Genomic DNA, 21,966 nt, shown 5'->3' with positions numbered 1-21,966 from the left:
GGAAAGAGGAAACTAAGGGCCTCTTTTACTAAGCTGAGGTAAAAGGGGGGGGGGGGCTGTGCTGGCATCAGCAAGTGTTTATTATGGACAAGACATGGCCATGTGGTAAGTTAACCACTTACCACATGGTCATTTGGGGGGAGAGCTCTTACCGCCACTCATTGAGATGGTGGTCAGGGCTCCCACGCTAACCCAGCGGAATTACTGATGGGTAAGTACCAGCACTACATTAAAAAAATAGTTTTGCAGTTCCAGAAATAGCATGCATTGGGAGTGGGAACTACCAGTGGGCTTCTGCGATTGGCGAGTAAAAGGGGCCCCTGTGGCTTTTCTACACAAGACAATGGAAGACAAAAAGGGAAGAGAAAAGAACATCCAGCAGAATAATAAATCTTACTGAGAAGTGTTTTACAAATGTAAAATTAAAGTTTGGTTAGATAATCGCATTTTATTACAGCTACAAATGAAAATGCATGGACAGAACAGTGGGAGTTTTCCAGACATATACTACATCAGCAATCAACCACTCTAGAGAGGTTGTGCTTACGTAAACTTGGAGACGGTTGAATGAGAGTTCCTTTTGCAATTCCCTCAACTTTCTCTGTCAAGTGCTACTGGGGCGTTTCTCTTCTGAGACCTCAGAACACAGTAATACACAACAATCAGTCTGCAGAGAAGGAGCTTAATTCCACAGGGGAAGGTAAAACCATGAAATTCCTGTCCTCAGAAGAGTTGATTTTTGTTAGGGCCTAGGTGGAGAACTAGCCTTGCAGCTAGAACAGCCCAACGGAAGCCAAGGAAGCCAGCATTCAAATCCCATTGAGTAGCAAGTCATTTCACTCTCCATCGTCTCAGGTGCAACTTACATCATAAGCTCTCTTGGGCATGGGGGTCGCAGTTTAGGCTCCTAATGCTCCCAGGTGGTAAAATAAACCCAGTGCTCACCACATGCCATGTTCTAGTATTTACAAAGTAATGAGCTGCTTTTGCATGTTTTGCGTCTCATTTCTATATAACATAGAGTAACCAAAATAACTCGGGGTCAGAAAACCAGCATTAGAACACCTTAACACAGGTTAAAAGGAAGAATTGTGTGGGTACATTCCCTATCTCAACTTAATTGTTCCCCTAATATCTATATTGTTGACATTGTATCCTATTCTATTATTAGGGTTCAGTTCACCAGTCTCCAAGTTTAACTTATTTATTCATTTATGTTTATATTTGGTCATTTTATTATTGTTATGCAATTAATAAAATTGTAACGTTTATGTCAAGGTAAACTTGCTAGACACCACCTTGGGGGGGGGGGGGGGGGGGATCTTTTCATTAAGGCAGTTAATAAATTACAATACATAAATAAATATTTATATTGTGAAGCATCACACAATGAGTACATTCTTGATAACAAAAGTTAACCTATAATAGCATGAATTTATTTAGGGCTCTGTTTACTAAAACCACGCTGTAGGTACACCAGTGTTTTTAGCGTGTGCTAAAAATGATTCCTATGGATATCTCTAGCATTAGCGCACGCTAAATTTTAGACCTCAGGGGTCCTTTTAACTAAGGTGCGCAGAAAAATGACCTGCGGCAGTTTAGACACATGTTTTGGGGGCACACAGAATTGTTTTTCATGGCGCACCTTCAACAAAATGCCTTTTTAAAAAACTTTTGCCAAAAAATGGATGTGCAGCAAAATGAAAACTGCCTCGCGTCCATTTTGGCTCTGAGACCTTACCGCCAGCCATTGACCTAGCGGTAAAGTCTCACATGGTAACCAGGCAGTAATGGTCTACACACGCCAAATTCTACTGGGTGCGCATAGCTGACACTCACCAGAAAATAAAAAAAATATTTTTGGGAAGCGCGTAGCGGATGCATGCCAAAAATGAATTTACCGCAAGGGCCACACGGTAGCCGGCGGTAACTTCATTTTGGCGCACGTTTTGATGTAACTTTGTAAAAGGACCTCTAAGGAGTCCTTTTACGAAGGTGCACTAAAAATATGCATGTACTAAATGCTAGAGACACCCATGGTGTTGCTGGCATTTAGTACATGCTAAAACTTAGTGCACACTAAGAACGAAACTTCGACTGACTCTGAAAAAACAATATAAGAAACAAAATTAATAACGAGTTCCTTTCAAAGGAAATTAATCAATGGAAAAATAATTCTGAATTTTATACCGTCAAGCAATGAGAGCATGGGGTTTACACAATGTTATCTTTCTTGGCACGGACAAGAAATCAGTTCGTATGCGTCCCCAGAAAAGACACTTTCCTACCTCCCAGCTTCTTCATGGATTTTCTCACTTTCTCATTTCTGAGAGTATAAATAAAAGGGTTTAACCAAGGGGTTACAATTGAGTAAAAAACAGAGATCAGTTTATCACCTGCAAATGTCACTGAGGGTCTCAAGTAGATGAAGGCAGTTGGGCCAAAAAACAAAGTGACCACCATGAGGTGAGAGGCACAGGTAGAGAAGGCTTTCTGCCTTCCCTCAGCTGAGCGAATTTTTAAGACAGTGGAGAAAATGTATGCATAAGATATAAACACAATCGAGAAACAAACGATGGATAAAGTTCCAGTGTTGACTATATCCGCAGTGTCACTGAAAAAGGTAGTGGAACAAGCCAACAAAGATAAGGGGTGGTCATCGCAAAAGAAGTGATTGATCTCATTAGGGCCACAGAAAGGCAGCTGACTTACTGGAATAGCCTGAGCACAGGCATGAATGAAACCACCTGTCCATGTAAACAACAGCAACAGTAGACAGGCTCGTCTGTTCATTATTGTGGCATAACGCAGAGGATTGCAGATGGCAACATAGCGGTCATAAGCCATCAAACTCAAGTGAAAGCATTCTGTACCCCCAAACAAATGCAAGAAAAACACTTGAGCAATGCAGTCGTTGAATGAGATGATTTTACTCTGTGAAAGAAAGTTAACAAGGGATCTGGGGACAGTGACTGTGGAAAAGGACAAATCTATGAAAGACAGGTTGCAGAGGAAGAAGTACATGGGAGAGTGCAGTTGAGAGTCTACATATATAATTAGGATAATGAGAAAATTCCCAGCTATGGTGAACAGATACATCACTAGAAACAGCACAAAGATTATTATCTGTAAGTCCGGATCACTAGAAATTCCTAGGAGGATGAATTGTGTGACTCTGGTTTCATTGCTGACTGCCATTCCTTCCACTCTACCAACTGTAGGGAAACAGAATCATTAAAGACAATAGAAAGAATGTATAAAATGAGACAGATGGCCAGAGAACATTAATTTTCTTTATAAGGACTTCCTGAGTTGCTATAACGAGTGGAGGAGTAGCCTAGTGGTTAGTGCAGTGGACTTTGATCCTGGGGAACTGAGTTCGATTCCCACTGCAGCTCCTTGTGACTCTTGGCAAGTCACTTAACCCTCCATTGCCCCTGGTACAAAATAAGTACCTGAATATATGTCAACCGCTTTGAATGTAGTTGCAAAAACCTCAGAAAGGCAGTATATCAAGTCCCATTTCCCTTTCCCTCTGTCTATAGTCCTTTTCAACTGTAGGATAAAAACTCTCATTTTTGAGGCTACTTTACATTTTGACCACTTCTCTATAATATAATCTCCTAGAATCTTAAAAAAAAATATATATATATATATATATATTCCTCTTGAGTAGATTGTAAACTCTATAGAAGAGGGAATGAATCTCATATGCGCCTATGCAGAGCTACCTACACCTAGTAGCGTTTTAGAAATGATAAATATAGTAAGGATTTCAACTATCAGATAATTTGTCTTTCATTGTCTCTTATAGCTTTCCCCTCCCTTAAATTAACCATTTTCCCTCATATGGATTTTGCTACCTATGAGGTCTTATTCTTACAGACATCTCACAAAGATACCTCAGTAACCCTCAAGACAACAGCATCTAAATGTTGGATTATAGTCCTGGAGCTGACGGGGCAGGAGAGGAAAGGGGAATGTTCCACTAGGCACTGGGAATCACCTCCAATTACGTTCTGGGGAATAATGTATACAGAACGCATATTGAAAGAGACAGAAAAGCCTGCTGCTAGTTAGGGATCATAACATATCCTCATCTGGCACCTGAATAGATATTCTTTTGTCCTTTCTCGGCTTTAAGTGAAATATATTTACAAAGTGACATTTTAAGACCTACGTTCCAACACTGTAAATTGCAAGGTTTTTAAACAACAAAGATAAATGTAAATAGAGACAGATACTTACAGCATATTACATAAAGAGATCATAACCTGAGTGAATGATTTTTGTCTTGCTCGTTTCCGAATACTAAACATATTCCTGAAAATTACCGCATAGTGTAATTTATAGATACAGTAAATTCAGAAATTCTAGAGAATAGGAAGTCTCTGCCTCACTAGCTCTGACAACAGCTACATATTGAAGACCTTCTCCAATAGGCAGCAAAGCGATGCATTTAAACTGTACTTGGGGCTCTTGGGATTATAATCTTTGGAGGATCTCAAAAGATACAGGTTGATAAACAACTTTGCCACTTAACACTGTTCACCAGTACGTCTATAAAAACAACAATAGCTGGGGACCTTTGGAGTCCATGGGGATAAATATTGCAATAAAAAAAGTATGCAAGTCATGCTATCACTGGTCTTTTTTTTCTGGTTGTTACAATTGAAAGCATATATATGTGTAGATTAACATAGTAGTAACGCTATACCAAGAGTGAGATTCATCGCTATGTATAGATTGATTAAGGTGTGAGAGATATTTCACATTACACAATATAGAAGGTTTTTTGGCCGATGATGAACAGAGGGTCTTATTAGACCCATTTAAGCTCCAAAAGATAGTTACAATCTAGGAGCTCTGTGAGACCTTTTTCCTTCTAAACTATCGAACGGTATTATTTTTGACATTCCAATCATTTTCATTGAGTGGAAATTATAGTGTTTTAGGTATTAGCTGAAAATTTGGTATTTCCACATCCTAACCGGTACTCATTAGTTTAGTATATATATTTTTCAACAACAAGAAATTCTTTAAGTCATTTGAAGAGAAGAGTCGTGCATTCTTTCATAGTTAATGTTACCTTAATGTCACGCCAGAGTACTCTGTCTAGGCACTATTACAGCTGGTGCTGGGTTATATCATGGTTTTTATTATGACGGGCAGGAGGTCCCCTGGAAGTCCCACAGAACTTGCTTGCCTCTTGCAATTGAAGCTGATTTATTTGTGTCCCAGCTTCCATGGTTCGTATTGTAACTGAGAACTCTCATATACCTTAGAGGGACTGATGTTCATAGCATGTCAGCATTAGAAACAAAAGTCTCTTTTTATCTTTAAAGGTCACAATAATTTGTTATACTAGTTGTGACTCTGAAAATTCCACAGAAGGGTATGTGGGCATCCACCCATTTTCCTCTCGTTGACCTGTCTCTCGGACATTAGCACCATATCTCATCCCTAGCAGCCATTTATTCTAAGGACTCTGCCGCCTACATTGTTGACTTCTGGAGAACTGCAAAATTTCACAGTTTCAATCATGAAGGGTGTGCATGTTTTTTGAGTCTCCCAGGAGACGTCCCTGCCTCTCACCGTTGAAACCACAATATTGGTGCACCAGCTTCAACAGTTAGAAATGCAGATGAAGGATTCATGCACACCCTAGAACAATGTGTCCCAACCTTTTATCCTATTTAACCCTATTTTATCACTTAAAAATTGAGATATCAGATAATGATTAAAACAAAATCGGAGACCTTCATTCTACCTACACAAACCCAACGCATAAAATCATTGGCAGCATCAGAGATGGTACCAGTTGTTGCAATCAGCCCTGGGCCTGAGTGTCAACATGGATATAGAACCACCATACTGTATCTTAGGCTATTAGATAGATAGATAGATAGATAGATAGATAGATAGATAGATAGATAGATAGATAGATAGATAGATAGATAGATAGATAGATAGATAGGTGTTTAGGTTCATGATGATTTGAAAACTTTCATGCTCTACATGCATCACAAATGTGGTGCTACGTCAGCCACTCTAGAGCTGGGTGAATGAATATTTCTACTTTATTTCTTTGTATGAAACCTTTTAAACATCCTTTTCTGAAGCATAAAACCAGTGCTGTGCAAGCCAGTTGTTTTTTTCATGTTTCCCTGGCTGCCCCTATGCATAGGCCCAAACCTACAGAGATATCTTGTAGGCAAGTATAAGGCCTGCCAAGTCCAAATCAGATTCATGCACAGGAAGGGCTCCTAATACGTTTTTTTATGAGAGGGATGACAAGAAGACTACAAAATGCTCCTATTTTTATTAATGGACATGAATAATTTTTCTTGATTATTGTTTGAAAATGTATTGTTAATTACTATTATAATTATAATAGCTTATCTTAACTAATTTTGCAAAGATAAACTATTATTATAAGCTACAAGACATTTTTCTTGGTCAAGAAATTCTGTGTGATATTTTAAAAACATTTATATTTCAAATCATTACCCTTTTAACTTAAACTGTAATTTGATTATATAATACAGGGAAAAATATCATGATGTTTGTGCTCAAATGTTCTGACTTGATTGCTTTTCAGAACCTTGGACAGTGACCTGCTAGTTATACTTGTAACAGAGTGTTCTGCTCTGCACGGGTAGGATATGGTGCTACTGCAGTGGCGTAGGAATGGCGGTCCGCCCCGGGTGCACGCCGCTGGGGGGGTGTCATCTCCGTTGGTTCCTTGCTCCCTCTGCCCCGGAACAGGTTACTTCCTGTTCCGGGGCAGAGAGAGCAAGGAACCAATGGAGGCGATGCAGCTCTCAGCGACGTGGGCTCGGGGGCGGATCGGCCCTCCCGCCCGTCCCTCGCTGCCAAAGAAAGGTACAGTGTGCTCCGGAGGGGAGGGTGCACGCCGGAGGAGGGGGGTGCGCGCCGAGGGAGGGGCGCCGCGCTGCACCCGGGGGGGGTGCGTGGCGGCGACCCGCCCCGGGTGCCAGCCGCCCCCGCTACAGCACTGTGCTTCTGTGATAGTTACACTCCCCTTTCATGTTCTAATTAATTTCCGTTGCTGCAATGTGAGGGGAATTTTCCTGCTGTGATGAGAAGGAATGGGAGCACCCGTTAGACAGAAGCTCAAGGAAAGCCCAAAACAAGTCATGTCTAACAAAACTGTGGTTTTAAGTTAGTCCATATTTCATTCTCTACACCTACTTTTTCACAACTTCTCTTGATCCAGAAAATCCAGAAGACATGAGTCTATATTTATTTATGACATTTACAGAGCTGCCAAGTTACCCAGTCCAGAAGGGAGACTTTTTGTCCGGTCCTGGTTTTAAACTTATATCCCAAAGCAGCGTGGGACTTGTAGTCCTCCATGATTCTATCCATTGAAATCGGTGCTGCAGGTCCCATAATGCACCAGGATGAGGTTGGCAGAAATCCAGGACTGGCCAAAGCATCTCCCTCCTGGAATGGGTAAATTGACAGCTCTGCATTTATATCCCACATTATTTCAAACAAGTTCAAGTTCAATGCGGCTTACATTGAAACAGATGTATAGAATAGGTAAGCAAAAATACCTCCTCTCCTCTCCCCTCCCTTCCTCTTCGCTGCCCTCCCCTCCGTGTCCCATGATTCTCTCCTCTACTGTCCTCTCATCCCATCCATGTCCATCAATTCTCCTCTGCCCTGCAAGGCCCTCCCCTTCCCTCGATGTCCCACGATTCTCTCCTCCCCTTGATTTGTACCTGAACGTTCTCTGACTGGCTGGTGCTGGCTTCCATTCCGTTCGGAACATCCCTCCTGACGTCAGCTCGCCTCCAGCGTTCCCTTCCCTCTCACTGTTCCCCCTCTGACGTTATTACGTCTTGACACGAGGGCGGGACAGTGAGGGGGGGGGGGGAATGTAATGCTGGAGGCTGGCTGACGTCAGGAGATGTTATGAACCCAGGCAGCCAGACATGGGGAGGGAACTACCACCATGCTGCTGCAGTAGCTCAGAGCTACTTCCATTTTACCGAGCGGTAAACCCACATTGGGCTTACCATCACTTCATAAAAGGTCCTCAATAAATGTTAATATGTACTAAAAGCCATGCTAGTTGCTTAGTCCAGCTTAGTAAACATACTCCAAAGTGTTTTCGAGCAAAACTGCTAATGACTATCAAAAAATAATTTTAAAATATTCATGTTTAATCAGCATATCCTATATAATAATTTGCACCTCCAACATTCTACGTCTGGATGCCTGGGTTCATAACATCCATTCCCACTCATTGCCTCCCCCCCTTGCATCAAAACATAATGACGTCAGAGGGCGGAACAGTGAGGGGGAAGGGAACGCTGGAGGCAAGATGATGTCAGGAGGAGAGAATCGCGGGACATTGAGGGGAGGAAGGGCAGGGCAGAGGAAAATTGATGGACATTGATGGGAGGAAAAGTCATAGGCGCCCCGTATAAGAAGCTTGGGGAGGCTAAGCCTCCCCAGCCCAACTGCGACCTTCCCCTGACTGCTGCCCCCCCCCCCCAAATGCAGGGCTGCCTGGTGCAGCAGCGATATAGCCAGGCAACTCTCGGATGGTCGCTCCGCTCCTTCCTGCCCTCAGCTCCCCGATCGACAGCCCTCCTCTCTATTCCTCTCCCCCTTGTGTGTGGTTAACCATTTTACTTTCAGGCGCAGCGACGGCAGTGAAGAGGACAACACAGTGGGCTTGCCTCCAGCTTCTCCCCGCCCTCACATGGTGACCCGCCTTATGTGATGATGCATTTCCTGTTTCCGTGAGGGCGGGACACTGTGTGAGGGAAGGGAGAAGCTGTGTTGCCCTCTTCACTGCCGTTGCTGCACCTGAAAATAAAATGGTTAAACGCAGGGGGGGGGGAAGGAACGGAGAGGAGGAGGGCTGTCAGGGAGCTGAGGGAGGGCAGGGAGAATCGCTGGACATGGATGGGAGGGCAGAGGGAGAGAAGAGATGGCTGGAATTGGAGAGGAGGGCAGGGGGAGAAGAGATCACTGGACCGGAGGGGAGGGCAGGGGGAGGGAAGAGACCGCCGGACAGGAGGGGAGGGCAGGGGAGAGAGGAGAATTGCTGGACATGGATGGATGGTGGGGGCAGGGGAGAGCAAATTTGCTGGATATGGATGGATGGAGGAGAGGGCAGGGAAAAATGGAGAGTTGCTGGACATGGATGGAGGGGAGGGGAGGGCAGGGGAGAGAGGAGAATTGCTGAACATGGATGAATGAATGGAGGGGGCAGGGGAGTGAGGAAATGTGCTGGATATGGGTGGATGGAGGAGAGAGCAGGGGAGAATGGAGAATTGCTGGACATGTATGGAGGGGAGGGAAGTCAGGAAAGGAGATGCACATAGATGGAGGGGAGGAAAGAGAGGAGAAATGCTGGACATAGATGGAGTCTGTGTACTCTTTATCTTTAAAAAATACTATAAATAAAAATCACAAAAAAAAGAAAGATTAAAACAAAAAAACCCATAGATAAAACAATCCGTATCTCATACCCCTGGAGCATATTACTCATTATACACCCTTCCCAATTATTACTTATCATGACAGAACATTTCTCCTAACGGTTCCCTTAAAAACATAATCGCCATTACATGATAACCTTGCTAGCGCCCGTTTCATTTGTGTGAGAAACGGCCCTTTTTTTTTTTACTAGTATTTACATAAATGAGTGTTCTCGGAATTCGGTGTGGGCTTCCTCTAATTTGCCATGTGGGAATTGCTAGTGTGGCTTCGTAAAAGAAGTCCTGTGTATGTGACAAAATATATAGCACCCAATTTTCATAATAATGCCATAAGATATTCAGATTTATTATACCTTCCAAAGGAAATTCCAAAAAAATTAATTAAAAAATAATCAGAATTTTATAGTCCAGTAGAGTTTACATATCAGTCAGTGAGAGCATATGCTTTATTTGACAGTATCTTTATTCAAATGAAGAGCAAATCAGTTCATATTTGACCCCAGAAATGACTTTTTTCTTACTGCCAGCTTCTTCATGGCTATTTTCACCTTCTCATTTCTGAGGGTATAAATGAAGGGGTTTAACCAAGGGGTCACGATTGTGTAAAAAACAGAGACCAGTTTATCACCAGCAAATGTCACCGAGGGTCTCATGTAGATGAAGACACCAGGGCCAAAAAACAAAGTGACCACCGTGAGATGGGAAGCACAGGTAGAGAAAGCTTTCTGCCTTCCCTCAGATGAGCGAATTTTTAAGACAGTGGAGATGATGTATGTGTAAGAGATAAACACAATCGAGAAACAACCAAGGGCTAAGGATCCAGTGTTGATCATATCTGCAGTTTCACTGAAAAAAGTGCTAGAGCAAGCCAACACAGATAAGGGGTGGGCGTCGCAGAAGAAGTGATTTATCTCATTAGGACCACAGAAAGGCAGCTGAATTGTCGGAAATGCCTGCCCAAAGGCATGAATTAAGCCACCGACCCATGTAGAAACCACCAGCAGCAGACAGGCTTCTCTGTTCATTATTGTTGTGTAACGCAAAGGATGGCAGATGGCAACGTAACGGTCATAAGCCATCAGGGTCAGGTGAAAACATTCTGCTCCCCCAATGAAATGTATGAAAAACATTTGAGCAATGCAGTCATTGAAAGAGATTATCTTGTTCTGTGTAAGGAAGTTAACAAGGAATTTGGGGACAGTGACTGTAGAAAAGGACAAATCTAAGAAAGAAAGGTGGCTGAGGAAAAAGTACATGGGAGAGTGCAGTTGAGAGTCCACATAGATGGTTACCATAATAAGAAGATTCCCAGCAACGGTGAGCAGGTAAATCATTAGAAACAGCACAAAGAATATTATCTGTAAGTCTGGATTGCTAGAAAGTCCGAGGAGGATGAATTGTGTAACTCTGGTTTTATTGCTGACTGCAATTCCTTCCATGTTATTAACTGTAGGGAAACAGAAACGCAAGAGACAATAGAAAGAATATACAAAATGAGACGTAACATAGAGTAACATAGTAGATGATGGCAGGTAAAGACCTGTATGGTCCATCCAGTCTGCCCAACAAGATAAACACATTACACTTGATATGTGATACTTCATATGTCTACCTGACCTTGATTTGTCCTTGCCGTTTTCAGGGCACAGACTGTAGAAGTCTGCCCAGCACTGGCTTTGCTTTCCAGTTACCAGTGTTGCCACCCAATCTGCTAAGCTTCTGTGGATCCATTTCTTCTAAACAGGATTCCTTTGTGTCTATCCCACACATTTTTAAAATTCCATTACTGTTTTCATCTTCACCACCTGCCATGGGAGGGCATTCCAAGTGTCTACCACCCTCTCCATGAAAAAATGCTTCCTGATATTATTCCTGAGTCTGCCCCCTTTCAACCTCAATTCATGTCCTCTAGTACTACCATTTTCCTGTCTCTGGAAAAGGTTTGTTTGTGGATCAATACCTTTCAAATATTTGAACATTTGTATCATATCACCCCTGTTTCTCCTTTTATCCAGGGTATACAAGTTCAGGTCAGGAAGTCTCTCCTTGTACATCTTGTAATGCAAATCCCATACCATTTTTCTATCTTTGCACTGCTTCAAGTCTTTTTACATCCTTAGCAAGATACGGCCTCAAAAACTGAATACAATACTGAAGACAGATTATCATAGAACATTAAAATTCTTTATAAGAACTTCCTAAGTTCATTTGTCATGCTCTTTCTCTAGTCCTTTTCAAATCCAGTTTAAAATGTCAACTTTCAGAATCTCTCTTTTTATATATGCTACTCTTTACTAGATTGTAAGTTCTGTTGGGCAGGGGCTGTCTATCATATAATTGTCTGTATATTGCTGCATATATCTGGTAGTGTTTTAGAAATTAAAAATAGTAGTAAGGAATTTAGCTGCCAGATAACTTTAGACTCTCATGTTCTATCGTATGTTGTGTTCTAAGTTTACTTACAGCTTTGTACATACAATAGTCATTACCCAACTCACTGGCCATTTTATTAAAGTTCAGTGCATATTGATGGAATTAGAATTTGATAAATGCCAAGAATTCCTTAATTAACTCTTGCCCCAAATGGATTTTACTACCTATCTATCCTTATTCTTACAGACATCTCACAAAACTTTGTACTACCGTTGGTTACCGGTCAACTACAGAATTTTATTTAAGATACTGGTACTAACCCGTAGGCCCTTCCTTGAGAAGCTTCCTCCTCCTCTTGTACAATCAGTTACTCCGAATGTTGTTGAGGTAAAAAAAATGAGCTTAGACTGTCAGTCCCATCCCTGAGTAGAGCACATTGGGGGTCCACAATAAAAGCCTTCTTTTATTTAGTTCCCACATGATGGAATGCGTTACCTAGAAAATTGCGAGAGACGAGATCACTGAAATGATTGGAGTGTTTGCAGAAGCCATACTGCTTTGTTGCTGCTTTTAGAACTTACTCTCCTGAGTAGATGCTGGATCCTGAGTCTACTTAGCTTAACTTTTTATATGTGATCTTGTGTGTGTGTTTTCCTATCTAATTATCAGAGTTCTTTTTCTTACTTGTTTTGTTTTCGATTTTGGTATTCTACATCGCAGTGTAAAGCCAAGTAATATCAGTGAACCCTTGAAAGGACTGCAACCATGTCTTGGATTATAGACCCAGAGCTGATGTGTCAGGAGGGGAATGAGGACTTCTTCAAGCCCATTCTACTACTACTACAACTTGACATTTCTAAAGCGCTACTAGGGTTACGCAGCGCTGTAGGCAACTCCGGTCCTTGAGAGCCGCAGGCAGGCCAGGTTTTCAGGATATCCACAATGAATATGCAGGAGATAGATTTGCATACCATGGAGGCAGTGTATGCAAATCAAGTTCATGCATATTTATTGTGGATATCCTGAAAACCTGACCTGCCTGCGGCTCTCAAGGACCAGAGTTGCCTACCCCTGTACTAGACACTTAGATCATCTCATTAAGTTCTGGAAAGGAATGCATACTGAATGTATGTTAAAACTGTCAGAGAAGCCTGCTGCTAGCTATGGATCATGTTTCCCATCTTTAGCTTGTATGTCAAGTATATTTACAAAATGGCATTTTAACACATATATTAAAAGACTGAAAATGACGAGGTGAGTAAACAATATAGATAAGTGTGAATAGAGTTAGATACTTACAGCATATTATTTGGAGAGTTCATCAACTGAAAGGATGATTTTGCCTTTCTCATTTCCAATTACCACTCATTATCCTGAATATTCCCACAAAGCATAATTTTTAGATGCAGTAAATTCAGAAAAATTCTGGAGAATAGCTCGTTTCTTCTTTGGAAGATCTTCCAACAGCTTCTTTTTCCAGCAGGCAACAAAGAGACAAATTTAAACTATATTTTGGGCTCTTGAGATTCTAGTCTTTGGAGGATCTCAAAAGAAGCAAACACCCGAAACAACTTTGCCACTTCACTATTTGTTAGTACATCTGTGAAAAAAAACTAGAGTTTGGCACCTGAATCCATGTGGATAAACCTTGCAAGAAGAAAAGTATGCAAGTCATTTTATCACTGATTTTTTTTTCTTGTCCAAATTCAAAGCATGTCTGCAAGAAATTGATTGTCATTTGATGTGCATTCTTTCTTACTCAATGTTTCCTCAAAGGCATGCCAGAGTGCTCTGCCTGTGCTTCTCTCATTGCAGCTTGTGTAGCAATACCATGCTTTCAATCAGGAGGGGCAGGCAGAACCCCTAGAACTTGGTTGACCTTTGCAATGGAAACTGACCTATTGCTGCACCAGCCCCCAATGAAGGAACACTACCCGAGGACTCCATCATACCCAAGAGGGATTGTTGTTCATAGCATGTCACCACTACAAACCAAAGTTTCTTTCTATCATTAACAAGTCATGATGTGTTATACAAGTTGTGACTCGTAAAATTCAACAGAAATATATTTAGGCATCCACCCATGCTGTTTGTGCCCATGCTCACTAATATTGTTACTGTATATAAGTTCCAGTAAACATTCCAGGAGTCTGCAATCCACGTTTCAGATATCTGAGGTTGTGCAGCAATGTCACGATTTCAATCATGAAGTGCACTCAAGTTCTTTGAGTACCCCAGGGGACCTCCCTGCCTCTCAGCATAATAATGCATCAGCTCCATCAGTTAGAGACACAGGTGACTGATTCCTGCATCCATCTGTTTAGAGAAGGGAGTGGTACTTGATATACTGCCTTTCTGGTTTTTTTTTTACAACTACATTCAAAGCAGTTCACTTAGTATATACAGGTACTTATTTGTACCTGGGACAATGGAGGGTTAAGTGTCTTGCCCAGATTCACAAGGAGCTGCAGTGGGAATCAAAGCCGGCTCCACAAGATCAAAGTCCACTGCACTAACCACTAGGCTACTCTTCCACTCATTTCACCAATAAGAGCCAACCTCATCAGTGATGTCACAATGGCTTGATTGCCCGATACTTAGCTCACTTCTGATATTGTGATGTCATAAGGGAAAGGGAAATGGAACTTGATATTCCGCCTTTCTGAGGTTTTTGCAACTATATTCAAAGTGGTTTACATATATTCAGGTACTTATTTTGTATCAGGGGCCAAGGAGGGTTAAGTGACTTGCCCAGAGTCACAAGGAGCTGCAGTGGGAATCAAACCCAGCTCCACAGGATCAAAGTCCGCTGCACTAACCACTAGGCTACTCCTCCACTTACCTAAAATGACTACAAATGATGATGTAAACAAAAAGGACAATCTATTCTACCCTCACTTATCCAAAGCATGAAACTAGTGCCAGAATCAGAGGTGGCACCAGTAGTAACAGTAAGCTCAGGGACCTACACAGACCAGTACACTCCATTGGTTTCCATCCAACAGGAAGGGTGTAGAATCTATGAATGATCACTTACTTATAAGCCCCAAGCTGACTGTAACTGAAAGACACAATTCACAGTAAAAGTTTAAGATGCCAGACATTTTTGGTCTCTCATGTGGTGGTACCACAAGGATCGATATTGTCACCTATTCTGTTCAATATGTATCTCAAGCCGCTAGCTGAGCTGATTCGGTCAATGGACACTCAGTTCTACATCTACGCAGATGATGTGCAGCTACTCATAGAGAGGGGGGAACAGTTATATTTCTGGGTCCCCATTTGAGTTCCTGATCTTTGCTTTAGAAGGTATGTTTCTCATTCTTCTACCACAGCTGTATCATCTTCCTGCCATCTCACCTGTCCACCTACCCTCCCTTCAGCAATGCAGTTTTGTTGACTTCTCATGAGGTATGCTAAAATCTCTGTTGGTCAGCAACATTCTTTCTAAGGTATACAGGAGTCTACCACCCACATTCCTTCCATGGAAGCTGATGATGCAGCAATATCACATTTCCAGTCCAAAGGAGCGGATAACTTCAGTTTCAATCAGTTCTGGTCGCCTCATCTCAAAAAAGATATAAAGGAATTGGAGAAGGTGCAGAGAAGGGCGACAAAAATGATAAAAGGGATGGGACAACTACCCTATGAGGAGAGGTTAAGATGGCTAGGACTCTTTAGCCTGGAAAAGAGGCGTCTGAGGGGTGATAAGATAGAGGTCTACAAAACAATGAGTGGGGTAGAGCGGACAGATGTGAAGCATTTGTTTACACTTTCTAACAATAATAGAACCAGGGGACACAAGATGAAACTAGAATGTGGTAGGTTTAAAACAAATCGGAGAAAGTTTTTCTTTACGCAGCGCGTAGTTAGACTCTGGAACTCATTGCCAGAGAAGGTAGTGACGGCAGCTGGCCTTGCTGAGTTTAAAGGGGTTCTGGACAGATTCCTGAAGGAAAAGTTCATTGATCATTATTAAATTTTGGGTTTTTGCCAGGTTCTTCGGGCCTGGATTAGCCGCTGTCGGAGACAGAGTGCTGGGCTTGATGGACCTTTGGTCTTTTCCCAGCATGGCAGTGCTTATGTACTTATGTAGTCCCAGGAGGTCTGCCTGCCCATCATAACTGAATCTGTGATATTCCTGCACAACTCATGGATAGAAGACTTTCACATACTTTAAAATGGAACATGGATGATTAGAGTTTATACACTTCCATATATCAAATATGTGTACAAAGCAGCCTACAATGCTCTTTGGTGACCATAAAGTGAGTAGCATGGACAGAAAACTATCACATTGCAGCCAAATCTATTAGATAGATAAGTAGATAGACAGATGGATCCTTAGGCTCTCGTTCATTTGAACATTTTCATGTTTTACAAGCTTCTGTCATACGGTGCTAGTTCAGCCACTGTAGAGGTGAGTTCATGAGTATTTCTACCATATTCATTTGTGTGAAACCTAATAGACATCCTCAATTCAGAGCGGTGTATGTCAGTCACTTTTTCAAGTTTCCCTGGCTATCCATGTTCATAGACCGAAGGCTCAACATCAGCATGGATATCTTGTAGGGAACTATATGGTCTGCCAACTCTGATCCAGATTCATGAACAAAAGGGTACATATTACATGTTTCAAGAGAGGAATGACAAGAAGACTAGAAAATTCTCCTGTTTTTGTTAATAGACATGAACAATTGTTCTCATTTATGGTTTTGAAAATGTTGCTTGAAATAATCATAATTATAATAGCTTTCCTTAAGTAATTTTGTAAAGTTATAATACTGTTATAGACTGCGAAACATTTTTCCCAGTCATGAACAGGGTGTGCTTCCCTTAGAGAAACCAACTGTTCTGACTGTGTCGTTTCTCTGTTACCCTGCAGTATGTACCAAGAGTATAATTTTCTGAATTTTGCTCTCAATATTTAGAATAAGGTAACTATCGGTTGTGTCTCAGTGTGAGTCTAAGAGCACAGCATAATCCTGAAGAGAAGCTGCCAAAATCTCCAATGGAAGTGTTTTATTCTCAAAACTTTTGTAGAAAACTGATCTCCAAAGTACCAAGTACTTGGTCTTGTCAGGCATAAAGAATGGACTGTGATGGCTGATTCTGATAATTTCTGTATGAAAATCGTTTATCGTTTATTCATTTTACTATACCGTTTCAAATTGTGGTTACAAAAGTAGCTATTAATCATTCTAAAATTACAGTTTACTGTTGCGTTCACTGTTTGTCATATTAAATGTGACCGGGGATAGAACCACACTTTCATGATGGGCAACGCAAGTTCCTAAAATATGAAAAATATAAGCTCTGAACAAGAATGGAAAACATTGAATCTGATTTATTATTTTACTAGTAAAAAAGGCCCATTTCTTAACGCAATGAAACGGGCGCTAGCAATGTAATGAGTTCCTGCCATTAATGTTTCCACAGTTGTATTCTGAATATAATTGTTGTTTACATTTGTAAGATTTCTTTATATACAGTATTTTTGTGTAAACTGTGTTACAATGTGGTAAAAGTTTTCCTTGTTCAAGCCCTTCTATCAGTTTAACAATCACATCAGAAGAGCTCCTTACTCCTGAGAGACTGAGAGTGACAGTGTGTTTTACAGACAGTGTAAGAGAGAGATACACAGAGTGATTGTGTGTGTGTGTGTGAGAGACTGAGAGTGACAGTGTGTTTTACAGACAGTGTAAGAGAGAGATACAGAGTGATTGTGTGTGTGTGTGTGTGTGTGATGTGTGTGAGTGACAAAGTGATTAAATGTTTGTCTTCCCTTCTGTTCTGTGCACTTGCCTCCACTGATGTTTGTACCTCCCTGTATATGATTGTTTGTTAGAGATTCAATCCACTCCACTTCCCTCCTCCAAGTTCCGTTCTGTCTGATTGGTTCTTCGTTGACAGTGAGAGCCAATGAAACGCTGAACTACAGACTTACGAACCCTACACTGCCACAGTGCCCCGGAGTCAGCTTCAGAATGTTGGAGGTGCTTTTTATTATATAGGATAAGGATGATTGTAACAAAAAAAAATAATCCACAGATCACACATGTCAAGAACCTATATACTGAACTACAACTCAAGCAAAGTTACGTCAATAACAGATGCTCCTTTATTTATTTCTTTGTGACATTTGTATCCCACATTTTCCCAAACACGTTTGGGTTCAATGTGGCTTAAAATATACATATCAAATAATATATCTAGAAAACAACCAAGTCAAACATAAAAATAAAATAAAACTTTAACGTTTAGAGTGTCGTACAGCTAGCACACAGTCAGGCTTATTTTCGAAAGAGAAGGGTGCCCATCTTTTGACACAAATTGCAAGATGGGCATCCTTCTCACAGGGTCGCCCAAATCGGCATAACCGAAAGCCGATTTTGGGCATCCTCAACTGCTTTCCATCGTGGGGATGACCAAAGTTCATGGGGGCATGTCAGAAGCGGGAATGGAGCATCCTTAACACATGAGCGTCCTCGGCCGATAATGGAAAAAAAAAGGGTGTCCCTGACGAACACTTGGTTGACTTTACTTGGTCCTTTTTTTTTTTTACGACCAAGCCACAAAAATGTGCCCGAAATGACCAGATGACCACTGGAGGGAATCAGGGATGACCTCCCCTTACTCCCCCAGTGGTCACTAACCCCCTCCCACCCTAAAAAAAAATTAATATTTTTTCCAGCCTCTATGCCAGCCTCAAATATCATACCCAGCTCCATGACAGCAGTATGCAGGTCCCTGAAGCAGTTTTAGTGGGTACTGGTGTCCTGGCATGTGAGGGGGACCAGTGCACTACGAATGCTGGCTCCTCCAATGACCAAATGGCTTGTATTTGGTCGTTTCTGAGATGTGCGTCCTCGGTTTCCATTATCGCCGAAAACCGGGGATGACCATCTTGAAGGTCGACCTAAATGTTGAGATTTGGGCGTCCTCGACTGTATTATCGAAACGAAAGATAGATGCCCATCTTGTTTCAATAATACGGGTTTCCCCGCCCCTTCGCGGGACGTCCTGTGAGGACGTCCTCTGGAAAACTTGGGTGCTTCGTTCGATTATGCCCCTCCACGTTACCCTGAACATTAGCTGTAGGTGAAAACCAATCCCCCCTCTGCCAAAGATATGCGCATTTACTGTTTTTTAGGCAGTTAACATAGCATTTTTACGATGCGGTGTATTTTACCCCACAGTACATGATAGTGCAGTTCGGCACTAACATTTATCATGCAATAAAAGCTGCTTAATGTAGTTTAGCAAAAATATGCCTAATTGTTTTAAAAGAAAGCTGCTACTAAATTTCAAAAAATAATTACAAAAACACAATGAAGAGAAGTTCTTATGAGCATATATTTGCACAAATCAGGGTTCCTGGAATTCAGTGTTTATATAACAAGAGATATTGGTGATTTATTTTAGAAATTCTATTTGGATTCTGGACATTTGAAAATCAGCATTTAGACATTCATATTGCATGGACATTCTAACGCTAAGGGGTCCTTTTACTAAGGTGCGCTGAAAAATGGCCTGTGGTAGTGGAGGCATGGGTTTTGGGTGCACGCAGATCCATTTTTCAGCATGCCTGCAAAAAATGGCTTTAAACATTTTTTTTTACTGAAAATGGATGTGCGGCAAAATAAAAATTGCCACGCATCCATTTTGGGTCTGAGACTTTACTGCCAGCCATTGACTTAGTGGTAAGGTCTCTCACATTAACTGTGTGGTAATCACCTACGCAGATGCATGTAATAAATGAATTACCACATGGGCCACGCATTAGCCAGTCACTAACTCCAAATTGGCGCACATTAGGGCATGTGTACGGCGCCTACATGGCTTAGGAAAAGGACCCTTTATTTTGTAAAGCCAGTATATAGATGTCTAAAAATGAAGTACAACCATATGACAAAGGGGAATGGTCTGGGCATGTTTTGGGTGGGACTAAGGAAAAGCCAAAATATGGAGGTCCGAATCTAATTGCAGAGGGGGAAGGGATGGACATGTCCACAAAACTGACATTCCACATTTAAACCTGGTACTTGGCACATCCAGGTTACAGAAACTGGATGATGTAAGGGAAGTCACAGTAGGGAGTTTTCTATTCCTGGAGGGCTCACAGTTTAGAAAAAAAAGGTACGAACACCTAAAATGGGATTTGAACCTCAAATCTCTGGTTCTTCACCCAAGTTCACAGCCAGATGCTCTGCCCATTAGGCTACTCCTCCACATAGGTATAAGATGAGGCCATTTTATAATATGGATTGTCATCTTCCGCCACAAAGAGGTCCGTGTCCCTTGTCTTGCCCCATTCCTTTGAACATTGCAGATTGTAAAATGGATGATCATTCCATTTGTAGACAGTATTTTAGAACATGCTGCACATTGGCAGATCCTGTTCTAAAATACATGAGAAATGGATATCCATTTGTGATGTACAGACGAGGGGCGTAGCCAGACTTCGGGTGGAGGGGGATGGAGAGCACGAGGTGAGGGAGCACATTTTAGTGCCCCCCGGTGCCGCCCCTCCTCCATCCCTTTTGACTCCCCTCCCGCCACCGCCATCAGGTATCTTTGCTGGCAGGGGTCCCCTTCAGCGCCGGTCTCCGAGTCTGGCGCGTTCGTTGATCTGGATTCTGTTTCTGTGAGTCCTGATGTCCTGCACGTTCCTACATGTAAGATGTCATGACTCACAGAAACAGAATCCAGATCAGCAATGCGCCGGAGACCAGCGCTGAAGAGGACTTCAGCTGGCAGAGTTTGGGGACCCCCGCCAGCAAAGGTACCTGACGGCGGGGGAAGTTTGGCAGTGGCGGGGGGAGGGGGATGAAAGCAGGGGGGGGCCAGGGCTAAATCTGCAGGGGCCCATGCCCCCGTCACCCCACCTAGCTACGCCCCTGGTACAGACTTGGATGTCTATATTCTGAGTTAGACATCCTTTCTGAATTGCTGCTCAGTAGCTTCCATTTTTCACTAAGGAGCCCAAAAGTCATTCAGTTTTAATACACCTTTCAACCGCAATTCCAATGAAAAAATTAATCCAGGAAAAAAGAATCAGAATTTTGTAGAGAACATTAAACAGTATGTACCAGTCAGTGAGACTGGATGGTTCACAGATTGGTGTATTAATTTAAATGGACAAGAAATCAGTTAATGTATATATATATATATATCCCTGGAAAAGACACTTACCTACATCTTAGTTTCTTCATGGATTTTTTCACCTTCTCATTTCTGAGGGTATAAATGAAGGGGTTTAACCATGGGGTCACAATTGTATAAAAAGCAGAGATCACTTTGTCAGCTGCAAATGTCACTGAGGGTCTCATGTAGATGAAGACACCAGGGCCAAAAAACAAAGTGACCACCGTGAGGTGGGAAGCACAGGTAGAGAAGGCTTTCTTCCTTCCCTCAGCTGAGCGAATTTTTAAAACAGTGGAGATGATGTATACATAAGATATAAACACTACCAAGAAACAACAAAGGGTTAAAGAGCCGCTATTGACCATATTCGCAGTTTCACTGACAAAGGTACTAGAGCAAGCCAATAAAGATAAGGCGTGGGAGTCACAAAAAAAATGATCTATCTCATTAGGACCACAGAAAGACAGCAGAGTTGATGGAAATGCCTGACCAAAGCCATGAAGAAAACCAGCTACCCATGTAGCAACCACCAGTAGCAGACAGGCTCGTTGGCTCATTATCGTGGTATAACGCAAAGGATTGCAGATAGCAACGTAGCGGTCATAAGCCATCAAGGTCAAGTGAAAGCATTCTGTACCCCCAATGAAATGCAAAAAAAATAGCTGAGCAATGCAGTCACTGAAAGAAATGGTTTGCTCTGCATAAGAAAGTTAGCAAGAGATTTGGGCACAGTGACTGTGGAAAAGGACAAATCTAAGAAAGACAGGTTGCTGAGGAGGAAGTACATGGGAGAGTTTAGGTGTGAGTCCACATATATGGTTACCAGGATGAGAAGATTCCCAGCTACGGCGAACAGGTACATCAACAGAAACAACACAAAGAATACGATCTGGAAGTTTGGATTGCTAGAAAGTCCTAGGAGGATGAATTGTGTGACTCTGGTTTCATTGCTGACTTCCAT

General features: G+C 41.9%; 2 protein-coding genes and 1 pseudogene across 2 annotated transcripts; all 3 read right to left on the bottom strand.

Annotated features, from left to right (window-relative positions):
• Positions 1-2,250: 2,250 nt before the first annotated feature.
• LOC115457293 (olfactory receptor 1509-like) lies at positions 2,251-3,198 on the bottom strand. Its single transcript, XM_030186716.1, has one exon. The coding sequence runs from the start codon at positions 3,196-3,198 to the stop codon at positions 2,251-2,253; it is 948 nt and encodes a 315-aa protein (XP_030042576.1).
• Positions 3,199-9,967: 6,769 nt separating this feature from the next.
• LOC115457719 (olfactory receptor 1509-like) lies at positions 9,968-10,924 on the bottom strand. The gene has a single exon (XM_030187283.1). The coding sequence runs from the start codon at positions 10,922-10,924 to the stop codon at positions 9,968-9,970; it is 957 nt and encodes a 318-aa protein (XP_030043143.1).
• A 10,125-nt stretch (positions 10,925-21,049) lies between these two features.
• On the bottom strand, positions 21,050-21,966 carry LOC115457292 (annotated as a pseudogene).

The sequence above is a fragment of the Microcaecilia unicolor genome, chromosome 14 (assembly GCF_901765095.1).
Source record: "Microcaecilia unicolor chromosome 14, aMicUni1.1, whole genome shotgun sequence".
NCBI classification, from domain to species: domain Eukaryota; kingdom Metazoa; phylum Chordata; class Amphibia; order Gymnophiona; family Siphonopidae; genus Microcaecilia; species Microcaecilia unicolor.
Note: the sequence above shows the minus strand (reverse complement) of the source record. Positions and strands in the feature narration are given on the sequence as shown.